This window comes from Mesitornis unicolor, unplaced genomic scaffold (assembly GCF_000695765.1).
Source record: "Mesitornis unicolor isolate BGI_N332 unplaced genomic scaffold, ASM69576v1 scaffold35727, whole genome shotgun sequence".
In the NCBI taxonomy this organism is placed as follows: domain Eukaryota; kingdom Metazoa; phylum Chordata; class Aves; order Mesitornithiformes; family Mesitornithidae; genus Mesitornis; species Mesitornis unicolor.
In genome coordinates this window covers 18,519-32,421 of record NW_010197683.1, presented here as the reverse complement: position 1 = coordinate 32,421, position 13,903 = coordinate 18,519, and the positions used below count along the sequence as shown (strand labels likewise).

Here is a 13,903-nt window from a genome sequence, read left to right as displayed (position 1 = left end):
AACCACCTCTCCATGGATTATGGGGGCTTCATTACCTGTTGCTTCATTTAATCTTACTTTTAGTATTTCCCTAGGTTCTCTTGGAAGAGACCTCCCAACTTTCTCCTCCAGGTGTAGGCTGCCAAGGAGGCGGAACAGCACAGTGACTGAAAGCATTTCCAATTAACACCACATTGAATCCTCTGCAATTCAGTGAAAAAACCACATGCAGTCTAGGCTTAGGGGCTATCATGCATGTCCTTGTAACAGCCACACAAATAACTAGCACAAAGCCTTCCCCGAGGAAAAAAATCAGGTTCTATAAGAGAGGAGTATTAAGATTTGCCTCAACTGACGTGATTTAAGACTCCATCACACACTGCACATGGCAATCCTGCAGAACAGGGAGCACCAGTCAGTGCCTTAGACACCACCTTCTGTGCCCAGGAGCAGAAATTCCTGGTAGTTGGCACTGAAGGCTTGTGATTTTAAAATGTGATTTTTAAACCCTAGTTAGGGACCAGAAAAATGTGCGTTTGATTGCGTTTGGGCCTCCCACCCCAAACAGCAACAGTCAAGCATCAATGCTGATAAGCATTATCAGGCAAAAATTTTGCATTTGCAAATCCACCTACATCCAGAAACCAGAGACAACAGTGTTAAGCCCTTTTTTTCTCCATGTATAACTAGGGCATTCCTTGTTGAGGGGCCACTCTGAAACATACTCCCAAAATCCCTGTTAGGTCACACACTTGGATTTCTTTCTAGAAAAGAAACTAGAGAAAGGGAAAAGGGCAGGGAAGAAAGATGGAAAGGAATGCATGCTCTGGCTTAACCCTGACAGAGGTGGGACACAGCAAGGGTACAGTCCCAGATACCACAATTTAGATAAGCATTTGTTATCTGCCTGCATGGTCAGTGAACTCTGTGTCTGATACTGTACAATAGATAAAACACCCAACAGATGAGCTGAAGCTTTCTGACACAACAGCTTGAGCATTGGCTATATCCAGATTTTGGCACCTGCATATAGGCTTACTTGGCTGACGGAGAAAGCACCAGCTGCCTCAGTCACTCCCCTTTAAATGGCTGCACACCCAGACTGACTGGAAGAAAAGTTCCTGCCAGCTCCCTGTCAGACACTGGTAAATGCAGAAACACACCAGCCTGATATTAGTCCCTGCAAAAGAGCTGGGGAGGTTCAGATCAGGACAGAAATTCATCAAGAGAGCTGAGGAAAGATGTCTACATATGACCAGATCTGGGTGGTGTGCTGCATGCATTGGGTGGGAAAGGAGGAAGTGTCAAATCTCCAGCTAAGCCTCTCCAAGTATGGCAGAGGGTCTTAAGCATCATTCCAAGCTACGTCTTTGAGGGGGATCCAGCTGCAGGACAGGGCAAGCACACAGATGTAAAGAGGTTGCCTCTAGGTTGCACTCATGGCTTTGGTTTGTTTTGGCAGCAGCAGAGAAGGCAGCTCCATACACCAATGTGATCATGCCCAGTCTCTTCAGCATCATCTGTTTCCTGGGCATTGTGGGGAACCTCATTGTCATCTACACTATCATCAAGAAGAAGAAGCTGAGATGCAAACAGACTGTGCCTGACATTTTCATCTTCAACCTCTCCATTGTGGACCTCCTCTTCCTCTTGGGTATGCCCTTCCTCATCCACCAGCTCCTAGGCAATGGCTCATGGTACTTTGGAGCTCCCCTGTGCACCATCATCACTGCCCTGGACACCAACAGTCAGATCACCAGCACCAACATCCTCACAGTGATGACACTGGATCGTTACCTGGCAACTGTCTACCCTCTAAAATCTACCTACGTCCGGACCCCATGTGTTGCAGCTCTAGTTATCTGCTTGGTGTGGCTCCTTTCCTTCCTGACCATCATTCCCGTGTGGATGTATGCAGGTCTTATGCCTCTGGAGGATGGGACTGTCCGCTGCGCTCTCTTGCTTCCCAACCCAGAGACTGATATCTACTGGTTCACCCTCTATCAGTTCATGCTGGCATTTGCTGTGCCATTGATTGTGATCTGCGTGGTTTATTTCAAGATCCTCCAGCACATGGCCACCACTGTGGTCCCATTGCCCCAAAGGAGCCTCCAAGTACGTACCAAGAAAGTCACCCGCATGGCAGTTGCCATCTGCTCTGCCTTTTTTATTTGTTGGGCTCCCTTCTACATCCTCCAGCTGGTTCATCTTGGCATCGACACACCATCCATGGCCTTCTTTTATGCTTACAACTTTGCCATTAGCTTGGGCTATGCCAACAGTTGCCTCAACCCCTTCCTCTACATTGCCCTTAGTGAGACCTTCAAGCGCCAGCTCTTAGTGGCCATCCGCCCTGCAAAAGAGCCATGTCGCAACAGCAGCTCTGTCAACAACAACAGCATGACAGAGGCTAGCGTATGTCTAAAACTGGCACCAGAATCCACTCAACAGACTCAGTTTCTGGAGGACTTTTCCCCATGTTCACTGCCTGTGACTGTTGCTGTTCACTAGGCACTCTGAAGCGACTGCAGCAAAAAGCCTTCAGAGCAGTAAGCCAATGGAGAAGCAGTAGATTCAGGGCAGTTCTTGGTGAAGTGTATGAACTACAAGCTTCCACCTTCAGAAGTCCAGGTGCCTCCCTTTTTCATCACAGGGCTCTCTCTGCTCCTGCACTGCCCTTGACCTATGAGATAGTGCACACTGCTGCTGCTTTCCACTCCCGAATGGGAGAACTCTTATCACATAGGACACTGGACCCCCAGAGAGAATGGATGGAAAAAGTGAGAAAGGACAGAAAGAGGATTCTACTCTGGAAGAGTCAAACTTCTATCAGCAACGTTACCCAGTGATTCCCCACCTCTTGGCCTGAGCAGGATGCCAATATAAAGCTTCATTCAAAACCTGAACCTTTGAAACATAACATCATATATTTATTTTTCATAAGAAATCTGACCTGCAAACTTTGATGGCTGTGCTCACATCCTAGAAGTAAACAGCCAAGAGAGATCTTGAAGACAGAAGTCTCACCTAGGGCTGCCACTTTCGGACCAGCCCCATCTGCCTCCAGAGGGCTGTACTGTTTAGCATTCAAGATATTTTCAAAAACTGGCTAATTTCAATGCTAATCCTAAATATTTCAAACGAAATCAGGCAAATAACAATTGCACTGCTTCAAGGGACTACAAACAGTTCTCAAAACTACTGCTGCTAACACCAGCTTTGTGGCTTTTCATGCCAATGAGCCGATTTTCACACATGTTCGTTCCTCATGCTGCTCTTCTGCCTCACAGTCTGCACAGTCATTGGGGAACCCCAGGCAGAGGGCTTTAAACATGACTAAAAAAATACAATGTGCAGAGATCTGCAGAGTGAGATGTAAAAAGGCAGCTCAGAGGAAGCAGAGTTGCTTATGCAGCTTCCTCAAAATAACAAATACTTTACAAAGTTAAAAGAAGGAAAATTAAGTGTGTGTTTTGTATATGCAGCTTTGACAGTTGCAGATTAGGAAATAACTTTGCTCATTACAAAGACTAGAGAAAAGACAGCACAGATCAGCTAGACGAGGGGGATTACGCTGACAGCCTGTGCAGGGCTCCCAGGGGACTGTGCAGGCATTGTTCAACACTTTGTCAGACGTGGAGGAATTGGTTACTGTATATTAATTTAATATAAAGAAGAATTAAAAACATTAAACAGCACAAAAGAATGTTACCACGCTTATGATTTCATGCTGCCAGCCACCCACACTATACCCAGAACAGAAATTCACTCTTACACAGCTACACAGCAAAACTGCGTCACCTGCCCAGGGCTTCCCAAGCCATGTGCACTTACAGGCACATCTGATGCACACACATACACCACACTCGCAGGTGTTTTAACTACAGCCAGTGCTTCAGTTTACACCCTGCAGAGAACACACCACCATTCACTCACCTCCGGCAATCAAAGCAGGTTGTGTGCAACACCAGCACTTTCGGCAACATCAGATGCAGCGAGTTGCTAGTCGAGTCATTGAACAAACCTCATAGCAGGGTCTATTTTCATTCCAAGCTCTGGCAACGTGCACCCACTGCAGCAGCACATTCACGCCATACAGTATCTTGTCAATTTTTTCTCCCTATTTCCCTGGGCAATAAGATCTTTGCCCCATTTAGCTGCCAGTGCTGGTTTTCATGGAGCTGTTTTGCTCTTTGGTCAGTACTCTTCCCCAAAGTGCCTGGGAGCAAAGGTCGGGGAAGATGAGCGCTGTGCCAAGCCAGACTTGCTTTCAGGACAAGGGAAGCTATTGTGTCACCTTTCTCCCATAAGGAAGTTAAGGGGAGGACTGGCAGCTTCTCTGTGAAAGGAGGTGGTAATGGCTGGGTGGGTTTTTTTTTCCTCCTTTAATTCCAGTAAGAAGGGAAGTAAAGACAGCCTGAATCGTCAGGGCTCTTAGAGCAGCACACTGAAGATATTATCTTGCTTACAAGTAAAGGTGTTTATGGTTGAACTAGTCTATTCCTGTCTCAAGTGAGTCAGTCTGACCCAGTGTGGCCAAGCCACTGTGCTAGGAACCACAGGGACACCGTGGGCCAACCAAGAAGAGAGGCCAGCACCAGCTGGTGCAACACTCAAAGGTCTTTGTGGGATAGACCTTTTCCAGGCCTCATAACACTGAAGTCAAGGCACATTACACAGGCATCTTCCCAGGCTGATGTCCTTTTACATCTCATCTATGTGAGGTGGAAAGCCATACTACAGAGACCTGGTCCCAACACCAGGGACAGGGCTTCCCATTTAGCTGCTGTCCCAGCAAAGGCACCTGCCTCTTCCCACCACCCTGCAAAGGCTCATGGTTTCCATTCCCTCATGTTCCTCCTGCCTGTCCCCAACAGGTTTCCTAGTCCAGACATCTAAATACTGGCTAGGATCCCTCCCTTTCCATCTACATCCATAAAAGCTGTGGTAAACACACCTTGGGAAGACAAGGATGCGGATAGCTGTGGATGTGCTGGAAAGTTGGGAAGAGAGGTACAGACAGCAAACTAGCAAAGAACACAGACAGCATATAGCTTTTTGCCATTTTCCTTAAAACTCCTCAAAGCACAAGGCAAGATGAACAAAAGCCTCTCCTTCCAACACAAACCTTTTGATCAAAGGCCTTCAGAGATGTCTCCTTACCTAGGGGGTAAGGTGAGAACTTCCAGTAGCTATACAGTCTCTGTGCACCTTGGCATGACCTATTCCAAATTCCTAACCTATTTTTCAGAGCCAACTTTGTTAAGTTGGAGAGTCTGTTGACATTCTGGTTTGTGTTCAGCTTTACTTCTGTGTGTATTCTGCTCTTTGTATTTAGTACATGACCTTCCTCCACCCCATCTCAGTGCCTCACTTACTGATTGCAAAGCCTGAATAAAAGACATTGCTAAGTAGCAAAGGACACAGCTACTTGTGCAGACAGGCAGCTGAAGTGCTGCTGAGGTCTGTCTGAAAAGCATGGTGAGAAGGGCACAGAGATAACACAGTGTGTTTCCTCCTGTTGTCTCCCTTGCTTGAGAGAAACTAAAGGAAACCCAGCTAAAAATGGGCGGAAGGAGACCAAAACCAAAGAGTGATGGAAGAAATACTATTTAATCTAGTTGTTTGGATCAAGAGCCTGCCATGCTGGATAAGACAAGTTTCCTCAGCTCTTTTCACCAGCACTTTTCCTGTATGTTCACGAGCTGTCTCGTCAGACAGCAGGAAGACAGATGGGTTCATCTCCACCCCCTCCTCTTCCCCTCCTTGTCCTTAGAGGTGCGACTGAAGCCACATGTCACAGCTCTGCTCTTGATAAACTCCCACAAGGGGCAGATGGCCCAGTTACTTTTACTCCTACTTTCCCAGTTAGCAACAGAGACCTCTTTGCTGGTTGCTGCAGGATACAGTCCCAGTCTCAGTTACCTCTTTCCCACTATCTGCATCCCCATCAGGCAGTGAAATACACTCCTGCCTTCCTGGTGGTTATGCTTGCCTAAGGGCAAGCTAGAGTCAAGGTCCCCAAAGCCCTGCCTGTTGTTGGGCTGATGACATCCTTCTTCAGACACCCTTTTCCACCTGAAGTCTCTGCATAGCTAAACCTGCCCAGGAACAAACTGCAACAGCAATGGAGAGTGAGCATAATGCTGGGGGCTGCAGGATGGGGAGGAAGGAAAAGTGGGGTGACTCACTGGCCCCTGGGACACAGCCAGGACCTGACTAACCACATTTCATCAATCCTCCTGAGTTGCTAATTGGACGCATTTTATTCAACAGACTCACCGGTGGGAGAGGAGCCACGCAGCAGGTACAGATACGTTCTCAGCCCACTTGCTTTGCATTAGTCCTCCTGCCAGATGCAGGGAACACACAGCAATGCCCTTTCTTATTAGCAAAGCAGCAGAGCTAAACCCTCACAGCCCCCTGAAGCCTGTCCACTGCTGCAGGGCTGGAGAGCGGGCAGCACGCAGGAAAGTCTGAATGGTAGAGAAGAAAAGGGGGAGAGTCTCTTACCTACAGACCCCACCTCCCACTGGAGACCTCCTCCAGCAGACAAGAGGCCTTCTGTTCCTCCAGGCAACAGAAGATGCATTTTGAGGCTGTATTTACAGGGCAGTATTTGAACAGGGAACTCCCTGCACCACTGGAGGGAAAACCTTTGGTAAGAGACCTAGACTCTAACTGCAGGAGGGCAGGAGAGACTATACCTGCTCTTAGGGCTTTTGTGCCCAACCCATATGCCATTTGGGAAACAGGTCCTACAATTGTACAGGACCCAATAGTTATTACTCTTACAGCATCTTTCTACCGGTACAGTTGCATTGGCTATGGAAATCATCACTCCTGATCTCTCAGTCTGACTCATGTGGGAGCAGTAGCACTGGCGTCTCCTGAAGAGTAGAGCTGGGCTTCAACAACTGCAAAGTTACACTTCAGAGGTGGCTCACTGGTGAACACAGAGTGGTGCTTTCATAAGCACTTCTGAACATGCTGAGGGCAAGCACCTTAGAAAATCCTTCAGGGTTGTCAGCTCAGTACCTTTTACCATCTCTCAATGCTGGAGGAACATCCAACACTTCCTAGGGGCAAGACTGTATGAAGGATATCGCCTCCAAAGCAAGGTCAGGCACATCAGCATCACCCTCCTCCCCATGCAAAGCAGCTGAATGACGCAAGCACCACTGAAGGCTCAAGGCCCTGTCCTGCAGGTCCGACCAGGGTTAGTCCCCTGGAAATGAGAGCCAAGTTCTGATGCCCATCACACCAGGATAAGCCTGACTTTACAACACAGCAGTCGGTTAAGTTCTGGCACATCCAAAAGGGAGCAAACTCGCCCCAGGTATCGAGGGCATCATCATCTGCCACTGCATAAGAGGAGATCTGCAGAGTCTGGCTCCACAGGAACACATCTGGGGCAGTGACTTTTCCGAATTCCAGTTAAGCAGTGACACACACAGGTTTTGGTTTAGGTCTTAACTTAGTTTTAAGTGGAAGAAATAAGGTTTAACAGATGAGTCAGCCCTTCCCTCCAACCTGAGCTCTCTGTCCCCTGCAGGTTTCCACTTGCAGGCTGAGAGTCAGTGACATCACTTTAATTATTCTGGTGGTTGGTTATTATTAAATTGCCTTTACTAAGTCTGAAGGAGCTCTTACCATTATCTTCCTACACACACTGCTGGAAGCACAGTAGCTTGGCGACACCAGGCTGCTATGCCCTGCTCCACCACATACTGCAGAGGAGAAAGCAGAGCTCTCCTTAGGCAGCCAGAGCAAGAAGACAACTCCTGCCTCATCCAGGAGTGGTGCTTCTCACACCCACATCCCACTGCAGGCTCAGAGATGCAGTCCTGTGCCTTTTCTCCAATGGGGCTTGACCACAGAAAGCCAAACACTAGCATTTTGGCAGAGATGCTCGGTAGGGGTAGGCATGGAAATGGAAATGGTGGGTGAAGTTAGCACTGGTGAGAACTCCTTAATGGAATAAAGTCAATAAGAGCTTTAAGAGGTTGGTTCTTGGAGGTGCATCTTCTCCAGCAGACAGTTCCCTCCCACTGAGACACAGAAACAGGTTTCAGAAGGAGCAGACTGTTCACATCAGGGCTCTCTCCGTCCTCCTTCCTGTCTGCTCAGAAAAGACGACTTTGGATTTCACCTTGCACAAAGCATTTTAGGGATTTAGTGTTTGGGTTTTGTTTTGTCACTATAACCTCCCAGACCATAATCCTCAACTTGGACCTCCAAGTACTCTGGCAATGTAAATTTTTCATGTTATCAACATGGAAACTACTCCAGAAGAGAAAAAGAGCAAAACATCACCTCTCTGACTGAGAACAAGTTGCTCGTCCTCTGCTTTTATTCAAGTCCAGATACTTTTCCCCAGCCAACCACTGCCCCTGAAGAAAGCACAAACATTTGCTTGTGGGCCGAAACATGTTGTGCCAAGCAACAGGCCCCAGCCAGTACTGACACCATCTCTGGGCTTAAGAACACAAACACTGGAAGCTCAATGAGAAGGGACCCATTTGCTGGAATGAATATTCAGTCTTTCTGCAGCATGGGAAACATGAATTGTTCAGTGTGAAATAAATTGTCTTTCTTGGGGGGATGTTAATGTCTCCCTCTTTTGCTGACACACTCAGACTGAGGGTAAAAGAAAAAAAGCAAGACAACATTCCAGCATCTCTCCATCAACCCTGCATCCTAATGGCCCAATCAGGGTAATTAAGATGTCTCTTGTGTGCTCAGGGAGCCTTTACCCAGCAAATCTAGCCCACTGTTCATTATAGTGCTGCAGCACAGCTAATTAATCCTGGTTTTAGAGGAAAGGGAAGCAGATCAGCTTTGTATGCAGTTGGGAAAAGGGCTATGCTCAGTACATTCAGGTTTTGGCTTTACCTCTGGTCCTGCTAGATCTCCTGGTACGCTGAAAGCTGCAGGACAGGAAGAGGCTGGTCTAGGTAGTCAGTTCTTCGGAAAACCAGCATAAGGACCTACACACCCTGGAGACCTACTTGTTTATCTTCAAACCCCTTTGGAGCAGGACAGCTCCTCTTCCCTGCAGTTCCAGCATCACACACTGCTGTGACAAGGGACACAAGTGAGATTCTCTGGGAGCATCTGTAGCCCACCTCCAAGCCACTGGCTAACACATGAACCACTCACAGCCCACATCTCCACACCATTGGCCTGATTTATCATCTTTCCTGTCCACATGGCATCGTGTCCAAGCTCAAGCTTGCTAGGAATGGATTAGAGCTCCACTGTTGACACCCTGCTACTTCCTCATCTCTATATTTGGCTAAAGCACATAGCAGAAGTGTTGGTGTGTGGATGTGAGATGAGGGAGGACATCACTTTGGACTCAGTGAAGGCTGCACCGAGCTGGCCACATAGCTGCACATTGAGACTGGGCCCAGTTTACATCAGTGTCTGCTGATTTCTTTACAACAGTTTCCAGACAGGCCTGGCAGGTAGACTCAGTCCCTTGTTTCTTAGCTGTCTGCCCTTTTCCTTCTTGCTGCCTTAGTTTCCTCAAGCCTAGAGAAATTTCTTTAGCAGCAATAACTGCTAATTCACACATTCCCGAAACTTCACAAGTGATCATCTGTTCTTGGAAAGGAAAGGCTTGAAAGAGTGAATGAGGGGGAGGTTATAAACCAAGGTCTGAAAGCAGAAGCTGTGATGTACACCACTGGAGGGGCAGACATGGGGCAGCTGTGGACCAGACATCAAGCACTATGCTGTGTTTCCATATATCTCCCTTCTGCACACCCATAGTCTAACTCACTCCTAGAACAGCAGTTAAGGAGGGAAGGAACCTGCCTTGAATAGTCTAACATGCCCTGGGACCAAACTGACCCTCCAAAGGGGTGCAAGTACCACCAAGCCCCAGCACCCATGTTCAGACAGGTATTTAATCCCTTCCAAAACGGGATGGCACCCTACACAATGCAAACACGCATTCAAGAGTTTAACATTCATCAGGCAATTGCAGGCACTGAACAGTCCACGATGGCACAAGGAAACCAGTCAGTTGCACAGAGCTTCTTTACTGCTCAGCCACAGGAGGAAATCCAGAGTCTGCTCTCACTCACATCACTGCCTCCACCAAAATTAATGACATGGGATTAGAGAAAAGCCAAGCAAAACAAGGTCTGACTCATGCCAAAACTTCTTCTGTGGCTGCCCAAGAGTGGAGTTTGACATCTCGGGGCTCTGATTTCACCACCAAAACAAGCTGCCAAGAAGGAAAGCTGACATGTTGCTGTCCCGTAGTCCCCCAAGTCTAATACTTCCAAATGCTTTACAAGTATTAATGACCCAAACCTCAGATAATGGCTGGAGACAGAAGAATAATGATGATCATTTTATCCTTGAAAAGCATAGGCTGTCATTTCAGATAAAATCTACAGTACTGCTAAGAAAAGCAACTATTTATCTTTATTCTGTCCTTTACTACAGGAAAGGAAATCAGAAAAAAGTAGTGGGTGGTTCAAGAAAGGACAAAGTTACCAGAAACACTTGTCTGCAGCATTACAATTTACAGATAAAAGCTGCAGCACTGACAAGCCTGCCAGCATCAGGGATCAGGCAGATCAGCTGAGCCTTGATGTATTAGAAACGGGACATATCCTCCATTTCTTTAATCTCCCCAGATCACTTCATTGTACTAATTCTTTAAAACATGCTTATTCCAATTGCTGCAAAAATATCAGATACATCCCATGGGCCAGGAGAGATGATCCAGCAGCGTGAGTATTGCTTCAGATGAGTATGAGATTGGCTAAGTGACATGCAGCCGACTTACAGAATTACCAACTGAAAACAAGCTTCTGCAACCAGTAACAAGCTGCAATACATTTGATCTGTCAGGAGTGTTTTGCAGGAGTGTTTAATCTCTTATTGAAAGAGGAACCATCAATACTAATGAACTGCAATTGTGACAGCTCAGTGCGGAAGCCCAGATGTTAAATTCTGTGTCTGACTGTTCATGTGGTAAAGGGACTCAAACAATGCTGCAGGAGCACCAGGTCTTTGTAAGAATTATTCAGCCCTTTTGCTACTGTGTCAGATGTCACAAGTTGAGGGACAGTATCAAAGACAACACAGGCAGTTCACAAAGTTACTCTCTAAGCAGCAGTTCACATTTTGGAACATATTTTCCACAAAAAACTCTCTAGAAACAGATTTATCTGCGCACACATTCCCCAGAACAGAGCCATCCTGGGACAGAAAGCAGCAGGGCACAGTCCAGCTACTGCAAGTTCTGGAGAAATGGGATTTATCAATAGAAACCCTTCATTGCCGCCCCCGTGGAAAGAGCTATGGGATCAATCATATCAGGATACCTCACCAACATTCAGAGTCGTGAGCAGAAAATCCGCATCACATTTCTTGCCTAGCATGAAGCTGTTGGGTGTTCTCCATCTACTCGTTTGCAAAGGAAGCTTTGAAGATGTGTCTCATTTTGGAAAATGCAATGATCCCAGATCACAGTTAGAGAAAAGCTGCTCTGCCTCAGCCTCCCATCAACTAGAACGGGAAAACTCCTGAGGATATCAATCAAGTTTTAAGCTAATTCCCCAGTTCCTTTACTCTGCTCCTTCCTTGCCCTGATGATGAGATAGAAAAGGGCAGTCCTATCCAAACTGAGTTTGATTTGTAAAGCGCCGCACAGAGGGAGGAATTTGGGGATGACACTGGTTGTGGTGAGGAGACAAGAGCTGGCTCCGGCAGAAAGAGGCACCAGAAAACAAAACTCAGCTTAATGTCAGTCTTTCAGTCAAACAAGCCTGACTCCTGAAAGAGCAAACCTGATATATCTCAGGGTAAAGGAAGCTTTGACAAATAAGGAATATAAAGGACAATAGGAAGACAACAGAAATTCTGAAATAAATATTCATTTTAACCAAGTGAAAGGATGAAGAAACAAAGGGAAAAAGCTAAAACAAGTCTGGTCCTTGAGAAACCCAGATAGGAACTTTTATGACTTGATGCTTTTATTAACTCCCAAAAGAAAAATTGCCGTCTGAAAGCGAGAGCCACTCGGTGACCTGTGAGACATCTGCCTGCACTTGGACAGTGTCACACGTAACATGGACACAGCTGGCAGCAGTGGCTCTGCAAGTGGCTTATATTACCCCATCCTGCTGCTTCACATCACATCTGACATTCTTGTGCTAGTGGCTGTATTTCAGGATGCATTAGTGTGAACAGCAAACACCTCAAGGAAAATAAAAACCAAAAAACTTAGCCTTACTGGAGCTGTAGCTGGTCGGGAGAAGAGTGAGAGGGGATGAGATCTGACCAGCAGATGCAATACTACTTTTGAGGCTTGCAAAACTGATCTCGATAGTTTGGCATAAATTTCTTTCCTCCTTTTCATTTCTGATCTGACTTTTCCCCATTGGGCTTCTACTTAGAGGTTTCCTTCTAGGTTCCTGGGAAAGGTTTCATCAGCCTCCAGGGTCAGGACACCATGATGATGAGTGTGGCAACTGGACAAAGGTGTTCAGTTTTCATCAAGTAACAAAAAGCAAGACATTTTTAATCAAAAAGATCCAGGACCCAAGCGTCCTTGCTGACCCTGAGAGAGCTTCTGTTCTGCATGTTTCCATCTTAATTTCCTCCCTGGTAGATAAAAAATATTTTAACTGGTCAGAATGAATGTGGTGTTCAGAGCACCTCTGTTGAGATATCCCAGAAGTTGGGTGATTGAGCTGAACAAAGCCTTAATTTTCAATCCTGGACTTAGGAAAGGTCCCTGCCCTCATACACATCTATCTGAAAACAACTGTCAGGCTTTGCTGCACTGAGCCCATCCCAGCCCATCTGCTGAGCAGATCTGCATCTGCAAAAGGGACAGCATTGTCCCCCAAGCCTCTATCACAGGCACAGCCAGGACAGGCACACACCAGCTGCACCACCAAGTTAGCACAGGTTTGTTTCCATAACCATCTTCCAGGGTCAAACAGGGACGCTTTTTCTGCAAAACTTCCCTTTCTTCTGGGGTTTTATTATTGATGTTACTATGGTTCCCATCTTCAGCTCAAGCCTTAAGAGTAAGGAGCGTCACTGTGCGCAAATTAAGGAAATTTTCCAATTGCAAACTCATAGCTCAAAGGGACACTGGCTCTTTTTGTACCTTGTTTTTATGTATTACATTTGTGCAGAGGGACAAGTTCTCACTGTGCTACACAGCCCTCAAATCAGCAGCACTCAAAGCACAGTTAGTCAATAGAGCTTTTATAATTTAAAAGCTGAATGAATTTCAGCTGATTGAATGACTTGCACAGCTTTTTTTCTCCATTGTACAATTAGTTTTAAAAAATCAACCCCCTCACTTGATTTTCTGTGAAGCCAGAAACAGACTTCAGTCTGTACTGTTGTACAGTAACAGATCCAGAATCAAGTGAATCAATACCTTTTGAATGGATTTCCCTGCAGCTGTGCTCACTCCTTTATTTACTTCCTGCAAAATTCTGGGTGAATTTACTTCACTTGGATAAGCCAAAGCCTGAGCTTATTCTTTTAGGTGTGTGCGTAAGAACTATCCCTGCTGTTCACGCACGGTTGAGTCAATATAAAAGAAGGATTAAACATCATGTTTTATTATGAGCACAACTGTGCACACACAGGCCTATCACATACTGGCATACAGTATTTAACAAACCAGAAATGCACGCTGAACTGCTATAAATGCAGTGATTATTCAGATAGTCACAGATAGGGAGTCCACAGAGGGGAGAGAGATCTGAATAGCTACAGCACAATTATAACCCTGCCATTACACTGGATAATTTCTTAGCAGACATGCCAGACTCCCCCAGCACACAGCATAGCCTTTGAGCCAAAGATCCATAAGCCAATTTACATGGAAAATTAGGAGGTGTCAGAAGATGCAGAACTAGACAGGTCTCAAGGA

At 46.3% G+C, this 13,903-nt stretch overlaps 1 protein-coding gene across 1 annotated transcript; it reads left to right on the top strand.

Moving 5' to 3' along the window:
- Window positions 1-1,441: 1,441 nt before the first annotated feature.
- Window positions 1,442-2,490, top strand: LOC104544118 (melanin-concentrating hormone receptor 1-like; the record flags this gene model as incomplete). The annotated part of the gene is made up of 1 exon (XM_010188883.1): window positions 1,442-2,490. A coding segment is annotated over one exon (1,049 nt), but the record flags the coding sequence as incomplete, so codon positions are not given.
- Between the last annotated feature and the right edge of the window lie 11,413 nt (window positions 2,491-13,903).